At 44.8% G+C, this 20,087-nt stretch overlaps 1 protein-coding gene across 1 annotated transcript in view; it reads right to left on the bottom strand.

Annotated features, from left to right (window-relative positions):
* LOC146861486 (uncharacterized) overlaps nucleotides 1–6,070 on the bottom strand; it is a 149,969-nt gene extending 143,899 nt beyond the window's left edge. Inside the window, exons 1-2 of the mRNA XM_085645811.1 lie at nucleotides 6,016–6,070; nucleotides 2,780–2,906 (exon numbers count right to left, since the gene is read on the bottom strand). Coding sequence (XP_085501937.1) covers nucleotides 2,780–2,906; nucleotides 6,016–6,021 — 133 coding nt within the window. The 5' untranslated portion in view covers nucleotides 6,022–6,070. The remainder of the gene's footprint in view (nucleotides 1–2,779; nucleotides 2,907–6,015) is intronic.
* Between the last annotated feature and the right edge of the window lie 14,017 nt (nucleotides 6,071–20,087).

The following is a 20,087-nucleotide window of genomic DNA, read 5'->3' as shown; positions in this document are numbered from 1 at the left end:
ACCCAGACTAGGAGGGCTGGTGCAAAGGATGGACATTTCATCAAGCACTGTTGCACAACAATGGCCACCCAGACACTATGGCAAGTTATTGGGTCCATGAGAGCACAATCCCTTCTGCCCCCCCCAAGTTTCCACCCACAAGGACAGATTCTGTGCCAGAAACAGTCAACAGAGACCTCCGCACAGCCCATAGCTCCACATACGTGGACAAGTTAGGTCTAATATGTTTTAATGTGACAGGTTACCACACAAGACAATGTGAGGTTCAATTTATTTATCTGAAACAATTTTTCCCTCAGAAATCTCATTAGAAAATTATTGTTCTTCGCATTTTAACTCTAAGAATACTTGCTAGAAATTGAGTTATAGGTCAAGGGGTGTGAAAGCAACACTAGGCAATAACCACAATCCTTGCGAGGGGGAACGATCACAGTCCCTAAATTAACCTATGCTTAACCATCTGGTAACTTGGCACAAAGCAGTCAGGCATTTCTTAGAAGCAATGTGAAAAACATGTATTCAGCACACAGACAGTAATAAAGTGAAACCGGAACAAACAAAAAATCCCGAAACCGAGTTAGAAAAATAGAGACAATTTAAATAAATGAAATGATACCAGAACAACATAAATCCAACTAGTAGAACCATAGATATTGAATGTCATGGTTTTAGGTAAGTATAGCACCTAAAAACACAAAACATGACTCTAAGTAATCTAGTCGTGCTAAACAGGACGAAAGGGACAAGTTCAGGTTGACTGCAATAGAGCACGGGCCAGATTCCCAGGTTAGTCCCCCTGAGAAAGTTACCATCTAAAGACCGATGCAAAGAGTTCCGTTTGCGGTGCTGGAGGCCAAGAGGAAAAGGGAGAGCATCATGGATGGTCATCACTGTAGCACGAAGAGTGGGCAGGCAGCGTGGGACTGCCATCAGTGTGGCATGAAGAACCAGTCAAGTGTCACAGACGGTTGTTGCTGGCGCTTTGCTTTTGCGGGCCACACAAGCTGTTGTTGCTAAAGCACAAATTTAGGATCTCGCAATGCCAGTCGTCCCTGGTGATTACTGTAGCGTGAAGAGTTGGGTTCATCGGAGCTTCGTGTTAACAATTATCGTGGGGGGCAGAATCTTGGCACGAACTGGCCCGTTGACTTTGTAAAGAGCCTAGAAGTTAAGGATTTCTCTTTTTCTTGAAGAGGAGTGCACTCTCATGCCAGCCAGTAGTCCACGACCTGGGGAGGCAACTCTTGGGGATCAGGGACTCACTCTAGCAGAGGCGAGCACGGCTCAGGCAGGTCCAGTTACAGGTTCAGACATGTCCAGTTGCAGCTGTTCAGCTGGGGAGCTGCAGGGAGGTCTCTGGAGCTTGTTGTGTCCATGTAGCTCAGAACAGCGGCCAGCAAAAGAACCCTTGGAGTCACTCAGGTAACCTGGGATGAAGGGAGCAAGTCTGGTCTTCCTTCTCAGAGATCAGGACAGGACTCAAGCAAAAGGACAGTCCTCTGGGGTACAAGGCAGGCCTCAAACAGCACGTCGGTCCTCTGGGGAACAAGGCAGGCCTCAAGCGGCAGGGTAGTCCTTTGGTGAACAAGGCAGGCCTCAAACAGATGGACATTCTTCTGAGGAACAAGGTAGGCATCGGACAGCAGGGCAGTTGGCTTGGGAACAAGGCAGTCCTTCCCTTGTTAATGTCTGCAGGTCCAAGAGTATACTGTAGAAGTGTTCTGAGAATCTAATATTTATACCTGGTGCCAGCCTTTGAAGTGAGGGAATTTTCTAGGCTGCCTACCTTAGGGGTGATGTATATGTATTAAAAAAGGGAGGTTTAGGCCTAGCAAAAGGTCTATTTTGCTGGATCAAAATGGCACTGTAAAACTGAACTACAGGCTACAATGGCAGGCCTAAGACATGTTTTAAAGTGCTACTTTAGTAGATGGCACAGTGAGTGCTAAAAGCCCACTAGAAGCATTTAATGTTACCATGTATGTTTTAAGGGGAGAGCACAAGCACGCTAGCACTGGCTAGCAGTGCTAAAGTGTACAGAGTCCTAAAGGCAAAAAACGAAATTTTGAAAACAGGAGGACCGAAGGCAAAACGTTTGGGGGTGACCCTGCAGAGAGGGTCAAGTCTGACAATAATCATTTACAAAAATTGTTTATTGACGTGAGCTGCAGTGTTGTCCAAAACATTTTCTTTACGAGTAACGAGCTTTTTTTGTTCTAGGTATAACGGTCAGGTGTAATTTTCTCTCTGGTTTATTCACTCACCAGAGTTCCACCCAGTAGTCATGTTCCATGCTCTTTCAGAATGCTCTGCAACCAAAATCTCAATCATACTTGTTCACTCAGGAGCACAGGGGGTGGCAATCCCTACGCCTAAACTCCTCTTGATGCGCCTGTATTCAGCAGATCAGTTCCCAACACTCAAACCTAGTACACATTGTACCCCCAGGCCTGTCCACCACTCAGGAGATGTTACCCATGCACTCCTGACACAAGTTACGTCACGGAACCATATCAAGCACCCATTACATTAGATTGCTCAAATGTTCTTGATCGTAGCTTGAAATTTGTAAGGAAGTTTTAGATGTAGGACAATCTTTGGTTTGGATGGTGGTGCAAGTAGATCTATTAAAACAGTTGTTTGATTTCTCACAACTGAAAATGCATGTGTTAGTGCTAAATAATGCTGAATGTTGAATGTCCTATTTTTCTTCATTGCAATGATGGAAAATGGCAAAAAGAGGCAAAAGAATGAGGTGGAAACGCTGTCATTGTCTTACTTTCCTCTTGTCTTTTCACGCCTCCATTTTCTCCCAGCAGCGTGGCCTCGCCCTGTCGTTGCGTGCCTGGGTTGGTTGTCAGTGCAGCCAGCTCTCTGGTCAGATGTTCGACAGCTTCCCAGTCCATCTGTGCAGACATGAAATAAGCATTCATAGCTGAAATTGCGGATCTTCTGACATCACTTTAATACTGCAGAGGCTGTCATGGACCAAAGGGATGGGGCAATGCGCAGTCACACTCGCAGGGTGGAGGCTTTGGAATATATAAACAGATGACTAGTGTCCTATGTTTTAAAAAATTTAAGACAGATATAAAAATAGGAAAAACTTTCATAAATATACGCCAAACCATGTCAACTCTACATTAAATAGCACCTAAGACATGTGGTGTGTTGTTGCTCACCCTATGAATGTTCTCAACTCATCTCATTTATGCAAGGAGAAGCAGCGCATGGCAATCGAACAACATAAGAAACTATGGGGCATATTTACTAGGAAAATACGGTGCACCCCTGCCTTTCCCTTAGCACTGGTGCTAAATGTAGCCGCCTAGCACTAACACAGTCACTCATGCACCATTGTGCAAGAGTGCCTGCGTTGCAGGGAAAGATTGTTTATAAGCAGGATGGTGTTCCTTCCTGCACATAAACAATCAGTAATGGTGATTTGTAACACATAGAAGTCGCAACTCGTCATTTTTTCTAATGATTGTTTATGTGCAGGAAGGCATACCTTCCTGCACGTAAACAATCATTCATGGCATTTTGCTGTTTCTATGTGTGCTGCACAATGCAACACACAGAGAAACAGCAAAAACGAGGAAAAATAAAGCATTTCTCCTTGTTTTGCCATGATTAAGACCAGGTTTTCCCTGGTCTTGATTTTGGCGCTGCCCCATATTTACGCCGCCCTTGTAAATATGGGGAGCGTCAAAACCAATGGGTGTTGCTGTGTAACGCCCAGCACAACACCCATTGTCTGCCCCTTTCAGGCTAAGTATAGCGTGAAAGGGTGCCTTATTTACAAGGCTGTGTTAAGCCACATGAAGTCGCTTAACGCCGCCTTGTAAATAAGGCAAAGCCCCTATTACCACTGCGTGAATCTTGCTATAGTGCAGTGGTTCCATATGCTTATGTTAAATTCAGCGAGGAGAAATGTAGCTTTTCTGCCATCTCCCGAGGCAGTTGATTTGTGAAGTGTTCAGGGCCATATCATGAGAGTCATATTCACCCAGTTGCTGGTGTAGTAAGCAACACAGCCTATGCCAATACTTACAATATTAAATGTGTCACTGCAAGTGTCAGAATGCAAAGTCCAGTTGGAGGGAAATCTAGGCCTGGCTGAAAGTGTCTCACTCATGACATGGGACAACTTGGTACCTATGAATAGAAACTAGTGAAACACCCTTAACTATTAGTCATACACAGAGTTTTAAGTTGGATGAAAAAGGTGAGGGGGCTCTGACAGGGATGTGGCCTCTGTATTTAAGGGCATGGCCTAAACACATAAACTACATTTCTGTAATTCTTAGAGTGTGGCAACCAAATGTATTTTGGCTCCTCTCTGAGCTTTGTTATTGCGTCCAGCTGTAACACAAAAACCGACATACATCTAAAACAAGCCAGGACTATTGGCTTTGTCAATGGTTGTTAGCTGGTTAAGATAAACGAGTAACAACTATTTTCTTGTTAATAATTAACACTGAAAATGTGTCAATTTTGAAATTATGAAACTGTAAATTAAACATTACTGAGGCCTGTTGAATGGCGTAATGGTGTTCAAAATGTCTCAGTCAGTTATGTTTTTTTCTGTGAGACATTTACACCCTTTTTTCTTCACATCTACCCCCTTTTCACTCTCTCCTGAATGCGCTTCCGCGCATCTTCAACACTTCACCACCTCCAAAACACACAAAGCACCCACTCACCTGTAAGTGCTGCATTTTCTTTTACTTTTGCCTTGTCAATTGTGTACCTCTTTCACACACATTTACACAGAATCACAATTGCAACTGGAATACGTGACCACTGCAGTGCTTAATTTGTACTGGTGGTTTCCGGTGCTCGGCTCCTGCACTTATTTGTCAGCACCAGCACTTATGACAGCTGCCACATGGTGGTACTATTTGTGCAATTAAGATATGAGAAGAACAATAGTAGTTTATTCATTCAATATGCATTAAAAACAACTAATACCTGTTGCCCAAGCCATTCTTATGGCTTAGGGGGTCTCAAACAGTCTGTATTTCCTCACTTGTAGCAGTGTGATGGTTAGTAGTTGTGTAGGTACTGGTATTGACAGCGCTGGCAGCGGCAATGGGCGGTGCAAGCTGGGGTGGCCTCCTGACGATGGCCCTGGCACTTATTTTTTTAACAAATTAAGCACTGCACCACTAGTGTGTGCTCTCTGCAGAGAGGCCTACGAATGTATGTCCACGAACTCTGAACACCGTTCTAACCCACTGACAAGCACTGTGAGAATCTCGCACTGCCTTCTGCCTTCACCTCCAGAGCTCTCAATCGTGGCCCGTTATCAAATACATGGTGGCAACTCAGTTGATGGTATGCACTATGCAAGAGTAATATTCTACACACAAAAATTCTGAAACACAGCAAACTGAAATAGCTAACACTGTTGGGGAATGCAAGAATAAGTAAAACGTGAAATAGGGAACTAAATCGCTCAAATGGATTGATTACCTTAATTATCGTTTTTTAGATTAATTGTTCAGAAATTGATCAGTGATTTCTCCATTGCAGGTTAAGAACATGAATATAGGGCCCGATAGTGACATGTCTGGACCCGCCAAAATTAAAGCCCTGGCCATACACGAAACATTATTCTGGGGCAGTTTGGGGTACGAGCGCTTCGTTTCTAGCTTAACTCTCTGCCGACTTACCTTTAAAGGTAGATGGAATTTACAATTTCTTAAACAACCAAACTCTCACACGTGCCCCTCCCCCCCCCCCCCCCCCCGAAAATTGCTATTTCTGAAGCACTTATTAAACTGACTTACACGTAAAACTAGCCAGCAGTTCAAATGTACACATAAATGTACCTTGACGTGTACAACCTACACCAGTAAATCGTACATTCGTGGTTTGGCCTTAAAAACCATCAACGTCAGAAATGTTTGGCAATTCCTGAACGGGTAATTCTCTACAGAGCCTATTTACAAACGGCACACAAGACATAGCGACAGAATGTTGTATATTAATCCTTAGTTCTACATCTACCTGCATTGTCGCTATCAAGGATGCATCCAAATTTTCACAGCTGGCACAATTTTCTGTCCCCTATAGGCTGGCTTTCCACTTTACATTTGTTGCAAGCACCTGACGTGATGCTCCGTGATGTCACAAGGGGGCAGCCAAGTGTAACTCTGAAGCTGCTGCTACCTGACAGCCAACCAACCTTGGCGCCAACATGGCCACACTGCTAAAAGAGCAGGCCCGCGGGAATTATACCGTAATAGAGGCCCGAATAAACGGACAGATCGCAGGATTGAGCATGAAAATACACGTTTCATGAGATAATGCCGTTTGGAAGATCGAGAGATGCGCTGTAGAGAGCAGAGAGGCTGAGAAAGATTGGTGATTTTTTGATACAGAGTAAGAGGGTGAGGTAGAGAATGAGTGCTGAGATAGAGGTGATGGTGAGGTAGAGAAATGTATAAAGAGAAAGGGACGCCAGAGAGAGGGTGAGTTGAAATCGAGGTACTTAAAGAGATGTGTGAGGGAGAGAGGTAATAGATAAAAACAAAATAAGGAGAGAAAGCAGGGTAAAAGAAAGGAGTAAATAGTGACCAGAGTGAGGAAGAGGTAACAGGTAGAAAGAGAAAGGAGGTAGAGAAAGGGAGGAGAAAAGAGGAAGGCAGTAAGACGAGGCAGATGGAAAAGAGGTAGAATGAGATGGAAGTGAAGGGCGGAGGCAACAGAGAAATAGTGAGGTGAATTGAGGGGTGTGGTAGAGAGAAATGAGGTAGTGAGTGAGAAGTGAGTTCTAGAGATTAGATAGGGAGAGGTGAGGTAGAGAGTGGTGATGCTGAGAGAGTTGTCATAGAAAGATAGAGTTGAGGTACAGAGAGAATCTCCTGACAACCGCTGTTGCCAGACACCTCGGCAGCACCTTTGCGATGCAGCGCACGCAAAGGAATTCGTTTTATTTATTTAAATGTGTACTTTCCTCCGTTCATCCATATTCCGGTGTTTACATTTCCCCACCCTGCCCCTCCGCCGCCCCGCCTCACTGCCCCATTGAACTCCCTCCACGGGCCACTACTGCTCGGGACATATTTACAAGGAGCATGCACCGCCGCTGCGTAAAAAGACATTACGCTTTCTGTGCTCCATATTTACAAGGTGACGCATCTAGGCAGATGCATCACTCTTTGTTGGCCTGCGTCGGTTTTTATCTTCGTCTGAATCGGTTGCTTCACGTTAGTTTTAATATATGCAACGTAGGCATTGCCACCTAAAATCCCCTGTAAAATTAAGACAGTCGTATTTATGGCATTTTGAAAAAGTGACACGCTGAGCTTGAGATGCGTCTAATTTCCTACGCCTCAAAAACCCAGGGTTAGGAATGACATATTGGCTGTGGCATAGGTATCTGACCAGCCAAAGTGAATTGAAACAGTGGACTCTACAATCAGAGCACATCCCCTCAACAGGTAAGTCCACACATAAGGTAGGTAACACAGTAAATATCACATCACGCATCATCACCGACTTGTATGCACTCATATTGTACTTTCACATAATATGGCACACATACGTAGGCATAGTGGTACACATAAGTACACTATGCCCACTTGTATGTGTGACATCCAGGACCAATGTAATAGAGTGCAGGGTGTTTTTTACCTTTTCACACTCAGTTACATTGGATCCCTCGCAAGCGGCTACTTGCATCAGTCAAAACTAACGCATCGCCTCTGTTTTCTGATGCATTGCTGTTGTTGCGTCAGTCTTATGACCAACTACAGCAATGCGGCACTTTTGAGTATTTCTGACGTATCCTTGGGCATTTGCGCCATGGAACCCTGTATCACAAATACAGCGCATCCATGGCATTGTAATTTTTTTGGACTCAGGCACAGGAAATGATGAGGCATATTTACAAGAACCAACACATCAGCATCAATGCGTCAGATTTCTTGTGCCTTCCGCAAATGCCATAACGACGCCATGGATGCGCTTGTATTTGGGCGCATTGCTGGAGTTGGTCGCAAGACTACCCAATTCCAGCAATGCATCAGAACGCAGAGGCGAGTCCCATGTTAAAAGCCCTGCGCCAATCCTTACGCCTGGTTTGAGAAAGCGTAGGGATTTTGACAGTCAAGACATTGAGTGATGAAGTGAAAAGTTGTAAATTTCACTGCAACAGTTCTACGTGGCTTTTAACATGAAAAGCCTACCCTGCATACATTATACCTGCCGCAGGTATAATGTGACGCCGGCCTCTACAAACTGACGGATTGGACCCAATGCGTCAGTTTGTGAATATTGAGCAGTGTGGAGCACTGATTGTGTCGCCGCTGCATAAAAAAAAAAAAACGCTGCGGCGGTGCTAGCTCCTTGCAGATATATGGCCCTCTGATGCATTGCTGTCTTGGCACAGCAATGCGTAATTTCTTGTAAATAAGGCCCCTCGTCTGTAGTTTCATGAGCCTTAGAGAGTTCTACCTATTATGGCCTGGAAGTGTCAGCCTAGCCTCCTGGTCCTATACTGGTTGGGGCAGCATGCTGTTAGCAACGCCCTGGAAGTGCCAGTCCTGCATGGGTGTCCTTTCTCCTACCCTGTTTTCCATCTTGTCCATGTGCAAACTCCAGGGTTGTTTCTGCTGAGATATTTTTGGAGATCTGACAGTTCTCACGTAATTATATTTCTATGTCAAAATCAGTTGGGTCCCACCTACATTCTTTTGAAAATCTTCCTGGTGGAGGTAACATCTCTTTAATTGCTCCAATCTGTTGGAGTTAATTTTTAAGCGGTTTTGATGCCTGTTCTGAATGAGGAGGGAACCCAATGATAAAGCATGTCACTATTCATGGGTGAGGGTTCCACATCCTAAATAAGGACTATGAAGGGACAGGATAATTGGCTTTGTATGTTTCTTTTCTTTAAATCAGTTATCCCTATTTTGTGCTTCTGGAAAGAGAAGTACCCTGTATGTGTATGAATTGGAAATGTTAACAGGTGGGTGGTACTGGAGGCATAGTTCATTGGTGTGAGGTGCTTTGTGTGTTTTGTTTCATCCGTATGTACGCTGGGACCATTTATCATTTTGTACAAATGCAAGGAGATGACATGTGAGTGGAATAGGCAGTATACATTGATGATTGTCTTGCTGTTGTAAGTGTTTCAGCTTGGACTGAGGTCACTGCTTGTGGCTTCAGAGGGCGTAAGTGTAGGGTGTAATATATGGGTGCTCCCTGACCCTGGTATCTTAGGACATTTGTCTGGAATTCTGCTGTGGTCTGGTGTTGTGGTGGAAGTGTTGAGCCACATTGGTGTTCTAATGTTTTGTTTTTCAGAAGTTAACAATGCACACACTGGGGGTTGTCATCGTGAAGTTACCGAGACATTACATCTGACGCTTGTGAAGCATCCAGATGGTTTGAGACTGGGTGCAGGTTCAGGTGCTTTCTTTAATCTGGGTCTTGGTCATTTTGGTTCAGCACGCTTGTGTGATTGGGTATTGAGTGCTGTGGAGTGCTGGGCTGCACGTTTGTGTGTGGCTGGGGGTGTCCCAGTGTGTTCTTGCGACATATATGTGTATAGGATAATGTAGTGATGTGATGTGTCTGTGTATGCATGGGGTGAGTAGTCATGCTGCAGAATGTTGTGTTGATGACGTGAGAAATCTGATGAGGCATGGACTGTTTGGCTCTGTGTGCAAGGTGAAGCCTGACAGTTTATTACAGTTGGGGGAAGGATTAAGCTCTGATATGAGCTATCAGGCTATGGCTGTAACCTAAAGTGTTAAAACAGAATAATGATAGAATAATGAACTTAGGGCCAGATGTACAAAGCATTTTTCCGGTCGCAAACAGCCCGATTTGCAGAATGGTGCCGTTTACAACCAGAAAAAGGCATTTTCAAATGTACAAAATGCAATTCGGTAACCTGTTATCAAATCGCATTTCGCATTTACGATTTGGTATTTGGAAGGGACGTGTTTATTGTGTCCCTTCCAAATGCCGAATCGGTAATGTTTGCATTACTGTTTCGCGACCAAATTCTGGTCACACAACAGTAATACTTTACTACCAGTTTAAAACTGGTGGTAAACCAGTCGCAAAGGGGAATGGAACACCAAGGGATCCCTTCCCCTTTGAGAATGTAAATAAAAATATTTTTAAGAACAGGCAGTGGTTCCACAGACCACCGCCTACTCTTAACAAAATAAAAACTTCAAGGTTGAATTTTATGTTTTTTAAACGCACTGTGGCTGCATTTAAAAAAAAAGCTTGCTTTATTAAAAAGCAATCACAGACATGGTGGTCAGCTGACCTCAGAAAGCCAGCATACCTGTGAGAGCTATGATTCCTAATGGGTCCCGAACTGCGACCTACCTCATTATTATTCATGAGGTAGGTCGATTTGCAACCCACAAGGAATCCCTAAATGAAGATCAATCAGTTTCATACATTAGGAATACTGATTTCCTAATTGTGATTTAGAGAGAATTGCAATTAGGAAGTCAGTATTCCTAAAGTTTGTACATCCGGCCCAAATCTCATACCTGACTGGCTTCAGACTTTTGTGTGAAGACACTGCCCTCGAACGGCAACTGGTAGGCAAGTAGTGTACGCAGAGTAGAGACAGAGAGGGTAGGTATATAAAAATGTAAAGAGAGGTACAGAAAGTGTGAAAGAAAGAATGGGGAGGGAGAAGAGGTGAAGTGGGGTGAGTGGCATGAACCAGAGGGAGATGTGAGGCAGAGAAGGAAAGACAGTGAGTTGTAGTGAGGTGGTAGAGGTGACTTCGGGGTAGTCAAGAAAGAAGTGATGGACCGAAAAGTGAGAGAGATAAAGGTGAGGTATAAAGAGCAGACAGGAGAGAGAAAGGGCATGGCAAATGTAACAGGAAGGTAGATAGAGAAGTAGAGAGTGATAGAAATATAAAGAGAGCTCATTTGTGACAGAGAGGGAAATAGATGAACAGGTGAGGATGGATAGAAAGATAAATATGAATTTAGGGTAATAGTGTAGGGAAAGTTAGAGGGAGAGAGACAGGGGAACAAGTAGGCAAAGAGAGAGGGGACAGAATGGTATTGAGTAAGAGACAAAGGTGAGAAAAGGAGACTAAGAGAATCACTTTAATAGGGACCTACATTGAAAGTGTGGTCCCTGGTCAACTGGCCACTTTTTCCATGCTTTAAATCATAGTATCTAACGGCTCAGCCTTCGAATAATGGACAGTCTTGCAATTTCATTGCCAGGAAGCTTGAATTTCAATCTATCATGATTTTATTCAGAATTGGATTAAGTTGGAAAATTCTCTGGATTTAGAAATTCTCAATAAATGAAAGTATTTTATATTGCCACCTAACTCATTTTCAGGTCCTGAATCTCATATGTCACTTCATTCTACGCCACTGCACACTATGTCACTCTACACCATTGTGCTCTACTCCACTGCACTCTATGCCACTCTATTCTACCTTGCATCACTGTACTCTACGTCACTGCACTCTGCACCACTCTACGCTGCACCACTATATGCCACTGCACTCAATGACACTGCAGTCTATGACACTGCACTCTACAACACTCTACTGTGCATGACTGCACTATTTGCCACTGCTCTCTACGCCACTGCACTCTACACCACTCGACTGCACTCTATGCCACTTTCACTCTATGTCACTATTTTCTACACCACTGCACCACTCTACTCTATGCCAATGCACGCTACACCACTCTATTCTTCAACACTCTACTCTATGCCACTGCACTCTACCCTGCACCACCCCACTCTACTCTGCACCACTCCACTCTATGCCACTTCACTTTATGTCATTCTACTCTGCAACACTGCTCTCTCCCCCACTTCTCTGCATCACTCCACTCGATGCCACTGTACTCTACGCCAATCCACTCTAATCTACTCTATACCATTGCACTTTACGCCACTTCACTGTACTCTGAAACAATCTACTCTATGCAACCGCAGTCTATGCCACTCTATTCCACTCTGCACAACTCCACTCTATGCCACTCCACACTGAACCACTCTATTCTACATATCTGCACTGTTTTTTACCACTGTACTCTACCCCACTCTACTGTGCACCACTGCACTCCAGTCTAGGCCACTCCACTCTGCACCACTCCACCCTACACTACTCCATTCTGTAACACTCCACTCTATGTCACTTCACTCTACTCTGAAACAATCTACTCTATGTCACTACTCTCTATGCCACTGCACCCTACGCCACTCTACTCCACTCTGCTCCATTCCGCTCTATGCCACTCCAATCAATGCTGTGCCACTCTACTCTACACCACTCTAATCAATGCCACTGTGCTGTACCCTAAACCACTATACTCTACCTTGCACCACTCTACTCTACTCTGAAGCAATCAACTCTACACCACTGCACTCTATGTCACTGCACTCTACACCACTCTACTACACTTTATGCCACTGCACTCTACGTCTCGGCAATCTACGCTATGCCACTGCACTCTAAACCACTGCACTCTACACCACTTTACTCAAAACCAATGCACCCTACACCACTGCACCTGTGCCAACTACTTTGCACCACTGTACTTTACGCCACTATACTCTACAACATTCTACTGAATGCCACTGCACGCTACGTCATTCTATACTATTGCACTCTCTCTCACTGTACGCCACTCCATTCTACTCTGCACCACTGTGCTCTATGTCAGTGCTCTCTACTCTGTACCACTCTACAACCCTGCACTCTATGACCCTGCACTCTGAGTCTCTACTCTACATGACTGCATTCTATGCCACTGTAGTCCATGCCACTGCACTCTACTCTGCACCACTCAATTCTATGCCACTCTACTGCACTCTACGCCACTGTACTCTACACCACCAGTCTTTACACTACTGTACTCCATGCCACTACACTCTATGCCACTGCACTCTGTGCCACTCTACTCCTCTGCCCTCTACCCTGTACTACTTCACTCTACCCTCTACCACTCCACTCTATGCCACTTCACTGTACACCACTCTACTCCACTCTGCGCCACTCCACGCCATTGCACTCTACCCCACTGCACTCTAGTCTGCACCACTCAATTTTATGCCATTCAACTGCACTCTACGCCACTACACTACTGCACTCTATGCCACTGCATCTTACCCCAATCTACTATGCACCTCTGTACTTTATGCCACTTCACTCTAGGACACTCTACTACACTCTATGACACTCCACTGCACGATATTTCACTGTATGATGCACTACTCCATGAAACTCTGGTCCACTGACACTCTACTCCACTCTATGCCACAACGCTCTACAACACTCTTCTACACTCAATGCCTCGACTTTACTCGACTCTATTCTATGACACACTACTCCACTCTACTCTACTCCACTTTATACCACGCCACTCTGACAATCTACTTCATTCTACACCGCTCTACTCTACTCTACAGCACTCTACCCCACTCTACTCAACACCCTCTATGCCACCCCACTCTACACCACTCCACAACATTCTATGCTACTCCACTCTGCAAAACACTACTCAACTCTGACACTGTTCTCGACTGAATGCCACATAACTGTATGCCCTTCCACTCTTTGACACTCTACTCCTTCCACAACACTCCACAACGCTGTATGCTACTCCATGACATTCTACTTCTCTCTTCCCCACACCACTCAACTCTACTGTACACCACTCCACGCTATTCCAATACACTCCACTCTACTCCACTTTACGACTGCCCACTCCACGCCACTCTCCTTTACCCCAATAACTTTTAGTCATGATGAACAGCAACCACTCCGGTGTAAAACATTGCTAAAACATATTGGCAAAGCCATAGCTATTGCACTGGCGAGACCTATTGGCTTTGCCAATGCGTGTTCTAAGTGAAAATCCTTTGAGAAAAATATACAATTTAGCAAAAATGTCACACTTTGACGTTGTTGTGGCATGTTTCAAACACAAAATTTGTTCTAGAGAGAACAGGGATGTTTCTTGTAAAATAAACATCACATACCATATTCATGAACAGAGTTTTTGTGGTGCGTATTTCAAGCACCTCAAACTTATTCTTTGTATTCTTTTTTTTCAGTTTGTATCTATTTTTACATGTTTTGTGCATACATTCCTATGTATATATTTTTGGAACTGCATTTAAAATAGTATTCATTTGGTTATATTTATAAGCTGTTAAGCAAAACGTCCATACACTAAACGATTGTGCACTTATTTTTAGTTTCACCATGCTCTTTCTTCCTGGAACCCCTTTTTTGTAGGTGACGAATTCTAGAAAAACAAAGTTGACATTTAGCAGTCATATCACCATTTGAAGTGGGTTCACTTTTTCCCAATATATAAAAAATGGTTGTCCCGGTTAAAATGGATCACTGGGTTATAGAGGTGTGCAGTTCAGCAAATTAATAGGGAGAATCAAGCCAGAGCCAAGTCAAGGGCCTGGCTTGGCTATAAAAGCCATAATGCGGGGAGAGCCTCAACACATTTGTTATGTAACATCTCAGCCAAGACCTGCAACAACCTCCTGAAACACCTCAGGACCTACCTCTCCCTTATGAACTTCTGAAGGAACCTCAAGACATAGCTCTTCCAAAATGAAACAGGCATGATCTCCTCCTCCCGCCTCAGGCCTGTTCTTCACAGCAAATAGATACCCTCACTGGTGATTACCCACGCTTTACAAATTCACATAACCATACATAATGTGAAAATATGATAAAGACTCTAAAATCGAAACATGCAGAAGTATTTAGCTTGAGTAAATTAGGGTGTAATTTAGAGTTTGGCTGATCAGGTCACTGCTTCACAAGTCCTTTATATACTATGACACTTGTAATACGTCCGACTGGATATTAGTCACGTTTATAATGAAGTACCCCATCAGACAAGATCAAAATTAGGCCTTTAGATTGTATCACTGCTATCAGCGCTATTTCTTAGAAGCTATCACTTCTAATAAATAGCACTGATTGAACTTAGACATGCTCATGCCCCCTACTGCCCTCACAGCAGCACCCTTAGTTCACCAAGATCCAAGTCAGTTGACATGTGCACTCTATTTATGGCTTAGACACTTAGGGGCCGATTCACAAAGGTAATCTGAGACAAAAGTCTAACTTTACAACTTTTAGTATTCACCGAGGTCATTTACGAATCGTATCTTTATGTCCGCAGTCGGACAGGAACCTCCGCACCCGGGCCGTACTCTTCGCACCCGGGCTGTACTCGCTGGCTCGGGCTGTACTCACCAGCTCGGGCAGGATAGGGTGTAATCAATGGGCCAGTATGCAATTTTTACAAAAGGGAATATTAGGAATTTGTCATAAATGGTAGAGAAAGCATTTTTTATTTTTTTTAATTAGTTTCATTGCCACAAATACAACAAACATATATATTACAACACCTTTTCTTCAACTGTTTCCAGGATTAGACTCATTTCCCGCAAATGCACCCTCAGTTTCAAAATCTGCTATTCTCTTCAGCACTAGTCACCGCCAATGTTCCAGCTTCAACAGACCCAGAAGACAAAGATGTGCCAGAACATCAAACACCTATATAACAGGAGTACCATTTGAGCCTCTATTCTACCCCCATGTCATATATCCCATCACCCTCATATGTTCTCGATTTTTTTCATACACCCTCTCCCTTTGTAAACTTCCTTTTCCATCTTCTTACAGAATATCATTCCGATCTCCCAGCTTCTGTATTTAAGGGGAAGTCCAGAGCCCCAGTTCTGCTCAATGTCCCACTTGGAGCCATGTTCACGCATGCGCCGCCCCCCTCCCCCATAGATGCCAGCCACCACTGGTTCCAGGTTGGCCTTATAATAAGAATCTGGATGTTAAGTTATACATGTGTATTGAAATGATCCTGTGGCCACAAAATGTAGTACTGCCATGACTGATAATTTGTGTTATATCTGTAAATCAATCAATCAATCAATCAGTGTTTATAAAGTGCTCTACTCACCCAATAGGGTCGCAAGGCACTGGGGGTCCGGGGGTGCAGCTCCGATGGGGTTATTTGAAGAGCCAGATCTTGAGATCTTTCCTGATTGGTACAGTGTCGGGCTTCTCCGGAGGTGGAGGGGGCGTCCGTTCCATGTCTTGGCAGCAAGGTGGGAGAAGGACCTTCCACCCGCAGTGTTCCTGTAGAAGCATGGGACGGTGGCTAGGGAGAGGTCGGCTGATCGTAGCTTTCTTTTGGGTGCGTGGAAGGAGAGGCAGTTGTTGAGATATTGGGGTCCGATGTTGTGGAGGGCCTTGTATGCGTGCGTGAGCAGCTTGAACGTTATCCTTCTTTTTTTGGCAGGGAGCCAGTGGAGATGCTCGGTGATGTGGTTGTGCCTTGGGATATCGAGGATTAGTCTGGCTGCGGCGTTCTGTATGGTCTGGAGTTTGCAGAGGAGTTTCTTGTTGATTCCGGCACAGAGGGCGTTGCCGTAGTCCATTCTGCTAGCGATGAGAGCATGAGTGACCGTTTTGCTTGAGTTGGCGAGTATCCATTTGAATGCTTTACATAGTATGCGGAGGGTGTTGAAACACGCGGAGGAGACGGCGTTGATCTGTCGATTCATCTTGAGCGATGAGTCCGGTATGATGTCGAGGCTGCATGCATGGTCTGTCGGGGTGGGTGGGTTTCCGAGGGCAGGGGACCCCCAGGTGACATCCCATGCTGACAGAGTGAGCCAAGGATGAGGACTTCTGTTTTCTCTGAGTTGAGTGTCAGGCAACTGTTCTTCATCCAGGTTGCGACGGCTTTCATCCCTTCATGTAAGTTGTGCTTGGTCATGTTTGGTGAGGGAGAGGATGAGTTGGGTATCATCTGCATAGGAGACGGTGTTGAGCCCATAGTGTCTGGCGAGGGTTGCAAAGAGGGGCCTTGTAGACGTTGAAAAGGGTGGGGCTGAGGGAGGATCCTAGGGGTACTCTGCATCTGGTCTCTGTTGGTTCTGAGAGGAAGGGCGGGAGTCTTATTCTCTGTGTTCTGCCGGTGAGGAAAGAGCGTTTCCAGTCTAGGGCCTTCCTTGGATGCTGGCGCCATGAAGTCTGGTGCTAGTGGGCAGTTGGAGACAGTGTTTAAGGCTGCTAAAAGGTCCAGGAGGATGAGGACTGCTGTTTGGCCTTGGTCTAGGAGAGCGCGGATGTCGTCTGTGGCGGTGAGCAGGGTGGTCTCGGTGCTGTGGTTGTTGCGGAATCCAGATTGGGAGGCGTCTAGGATGTTGTTGGCTTCTAGAAAGTGTGCTAGCTGGGTGTTGATGGCCTTCTCAATGACCATGGCTGAGAAGGGAAGCAGCTGGATGGGCCTGAAGTTCTTGAGGTCCTTTGGGTCTGAGAAGGGTTTCTTCAAGAGGGGGTTGACTTCGGTATGCTTCCAGTCTCGGGGGGAAGTGGCGGTCTTGAGGGAGCAGTTGATTGACCGGCATAGCTCGGATGCGATTGCTGTGGTGGTCCTGTGGAAGATGTGAGGGGTGCAGGGGTCTGAAGGTGTTCCAGAGTGGATGTTCCTAATGGTCTTTACGGTGTCTTCTGTCATGAGTGAAGTCCATGTAAGTAGGGTCTGTTGGGTGGCGTGTCTGGGCGTGGGGTTGGGGTAATGCAGAGGTCTTGGTTGTCGAAGTTATCGTAAAGCGTCTTCATCTTGAGGTGAAAGAAGGAGCTGAGTCTGTTGCCGAGGTTTTGGGAGAGAGGGTCGACCATTGTTTTGCTGTTGGGCTTGGAAAATTCCTGTATTATAGAGAAGAGTTCTTTAGTGTTGTGGGCGTTGGAGAAGATTCAGTCTTGGAGGAAATTCTTCTTTGTCGCTATGATGAGTTGGTGGTGTGCTGTGGTGGCGGTTTTGTAGGCGGTGCGCGATTCTGGAGTTTGCTGTTTTTCCATGTCTTTTCCAGCCACGGGCAGGAGCGCTTGGATTCTTGGAAAGCCATTGTGAACCAGTTTGCTTTCTTGTTGTGTCGCCTTGTGGTCTTTTGGAGGGGGGCAAGTGTTTTGGTACAGTTGCCAATCCATTGGTGAAGGTTGCTTGCCGCGGTGTTGGTGTCTATCGCAGTGGGGGGTGGTGTGCAGGTGAGGGCGGAGGTGAGCTGTGGTATTTCTGTTGCATGGCAGAAGACCAGGCTCCAGCTGATGACATAAATCCAATATTGGTTGCCTATTCAATCTGTACTTTTTTATAATATCCCTTTCCTCCATGACAGCCAGGTCTGGAAATAGCCGGTACACTTGAGGCTGTTGTCTCCTAAATCTCCCAGGGTTCAAATGTCTGCAATTGAAAAAAGTAATGACATATTCAGAACATATTTTATGTATACATTTATGGTAATACATACAAATGTCACGGTGTGCACAATATATATATGCTTACACAACATATATTTTTTGTGTAAAAACATTTTGTTTGTCGCTTATATCATCTGAATGTCCTTTTTATTATTTGAAAATGTAATCAATATATGAATTGGTAAATTATACATTTGTTATTGTATAATTTACCAATCCTATTATTTTTTTTCTTCCTAAAATAGCATCAAGGGAGGTGTTAACACTTCGTTACTCTCGCATGTCACTACACTAATGATATACACATACATTTCGTTTAGAAACAGACATGACTGTCCTCTAACTTTTTTAAATGTTGAAAGAAGGTAGTCACCTCATCGAGTGGTGGTGACAGACTTAACCGTCACTGAAGCATTATTTGAACTCTTAAAATGGCTGCTGCCTGACCTCACCGTCAGGACATTTGTAGCTACACATCAGCGGCGGACTTGAGCGTCTAGTGGGTGTTGCACTCCATGACGGACAACGTGTGTGAAAACAACCAATGGCTGTGTCCTCACACAATCACGGGCGTTGCGTACATGTACGCAGCGGTTTTGACAAATTTCACTTGCCTCCTGATATTGCAGCCATAGAGACCTCCTCTACATTTGCTGCTTCTTCTTACATCTGGGGTCTATGATGGCTCAAGTTACTAGGGAAAGGGCCTTTGCCTTCACACCTGAAGTCCTGGAGAAGCTGGCAGAGGAAGTCATTTCCCAACTCTATGGCCCACCAGAGGAACAGGTACATGTTTGGAATGTGTATGTGAATCTATCTAACTGTCTCAATTTTTCCTGAAACAAAGGCTGCAATGTTTCCTTATCAAGGTGTACTGAATTATGTAAGGTGGCATATATTTAGTTTCTCACATAGAACAATGATCTTGGGGGTTTGTAAGCACTTTCCCATTAAAAACTCAAATGGCCCCTTTAAGTATTATGGGGCATATTTACAAACCCCTATCGCCACAGGAACACCACTTTTTGCAACGTTCCTGTGGCGATAAACCTTTTCCCTTTGCCTTATTTACAAGGCAGCGTTAAGTCACTTAACGTGACTTAATGCCGCCTTGTAAGTAAAGCCCCCTTTAACGCAACACTTAACATGAAAGGGGTGGGTAATAGGCGATGTGGTGAGCGTCCCGCCGCAACACCCATTGATTTTGATGCTGCCCCCTGTTTAGAAGGGTAGTGTAAATAGGAGGCAGCGCCAAAATTAAGACAAGGGAAAACCTGGTCTTAACATCATAAAACGAGGAGAAGTGCTTAATTTCTCCTTGTTTTTGCATTTTGCAGCATACATAGAAACAGCAAATCACCATGAATAATTGTGTATGTGCAGAAAGGTGGTCAGCTGGTTACTTCTGGAGAAGGTCCCTTGCAGCTTGATGTCTCCCTGTAGCTTTAAAATGAAGACAGACAACTGACCCTTGAAATCCACTTCTTTGTCCTGGGTATAAGAGGGAGTAGACACAGTCCTTCAGGACTCCTTTCATGACACAGACATCATCTCCACAGATCCAGAAAGTGTCCTGAAGTGGGTGCCAAGAAGTGTCACATTTATACCTGGAACAAATTAGGAGTATGGGGTGACCCCTCTGCACAACCTAAACAATCAGGAAATATTCCTGGTGCTAATCCTACCCACTTTCTCAGTGGTTCCTGTTTGCCTTACTGCAAACGGGCGCAAATTGCCATGTATCAGGGCATTTTCAAAATGGTCTGTCTTTGGCCACACTAAATTTGGGCGCTGTGA

Source organism: Triturus cristatus, chromosome 3_1, assembly GCF_964204655.1.
Source record: "Triturus cristatus chromosome 3_1, aTriCri1.1, whole genome shotgun sequence".
In the NCBI taxonomy this organism is placed as follows: domain Eukaryota; kingdom Metazoa; phylum Chordata; class Amphibia; order Caudata; family Salamandridae; genus Triturus; species Triturus cristatus.
The sequence above is the reverse complement of the archived record's forward strand: the minus strand, read 5'-3'. Positions and strand labels throughout refer to the sequence as shown.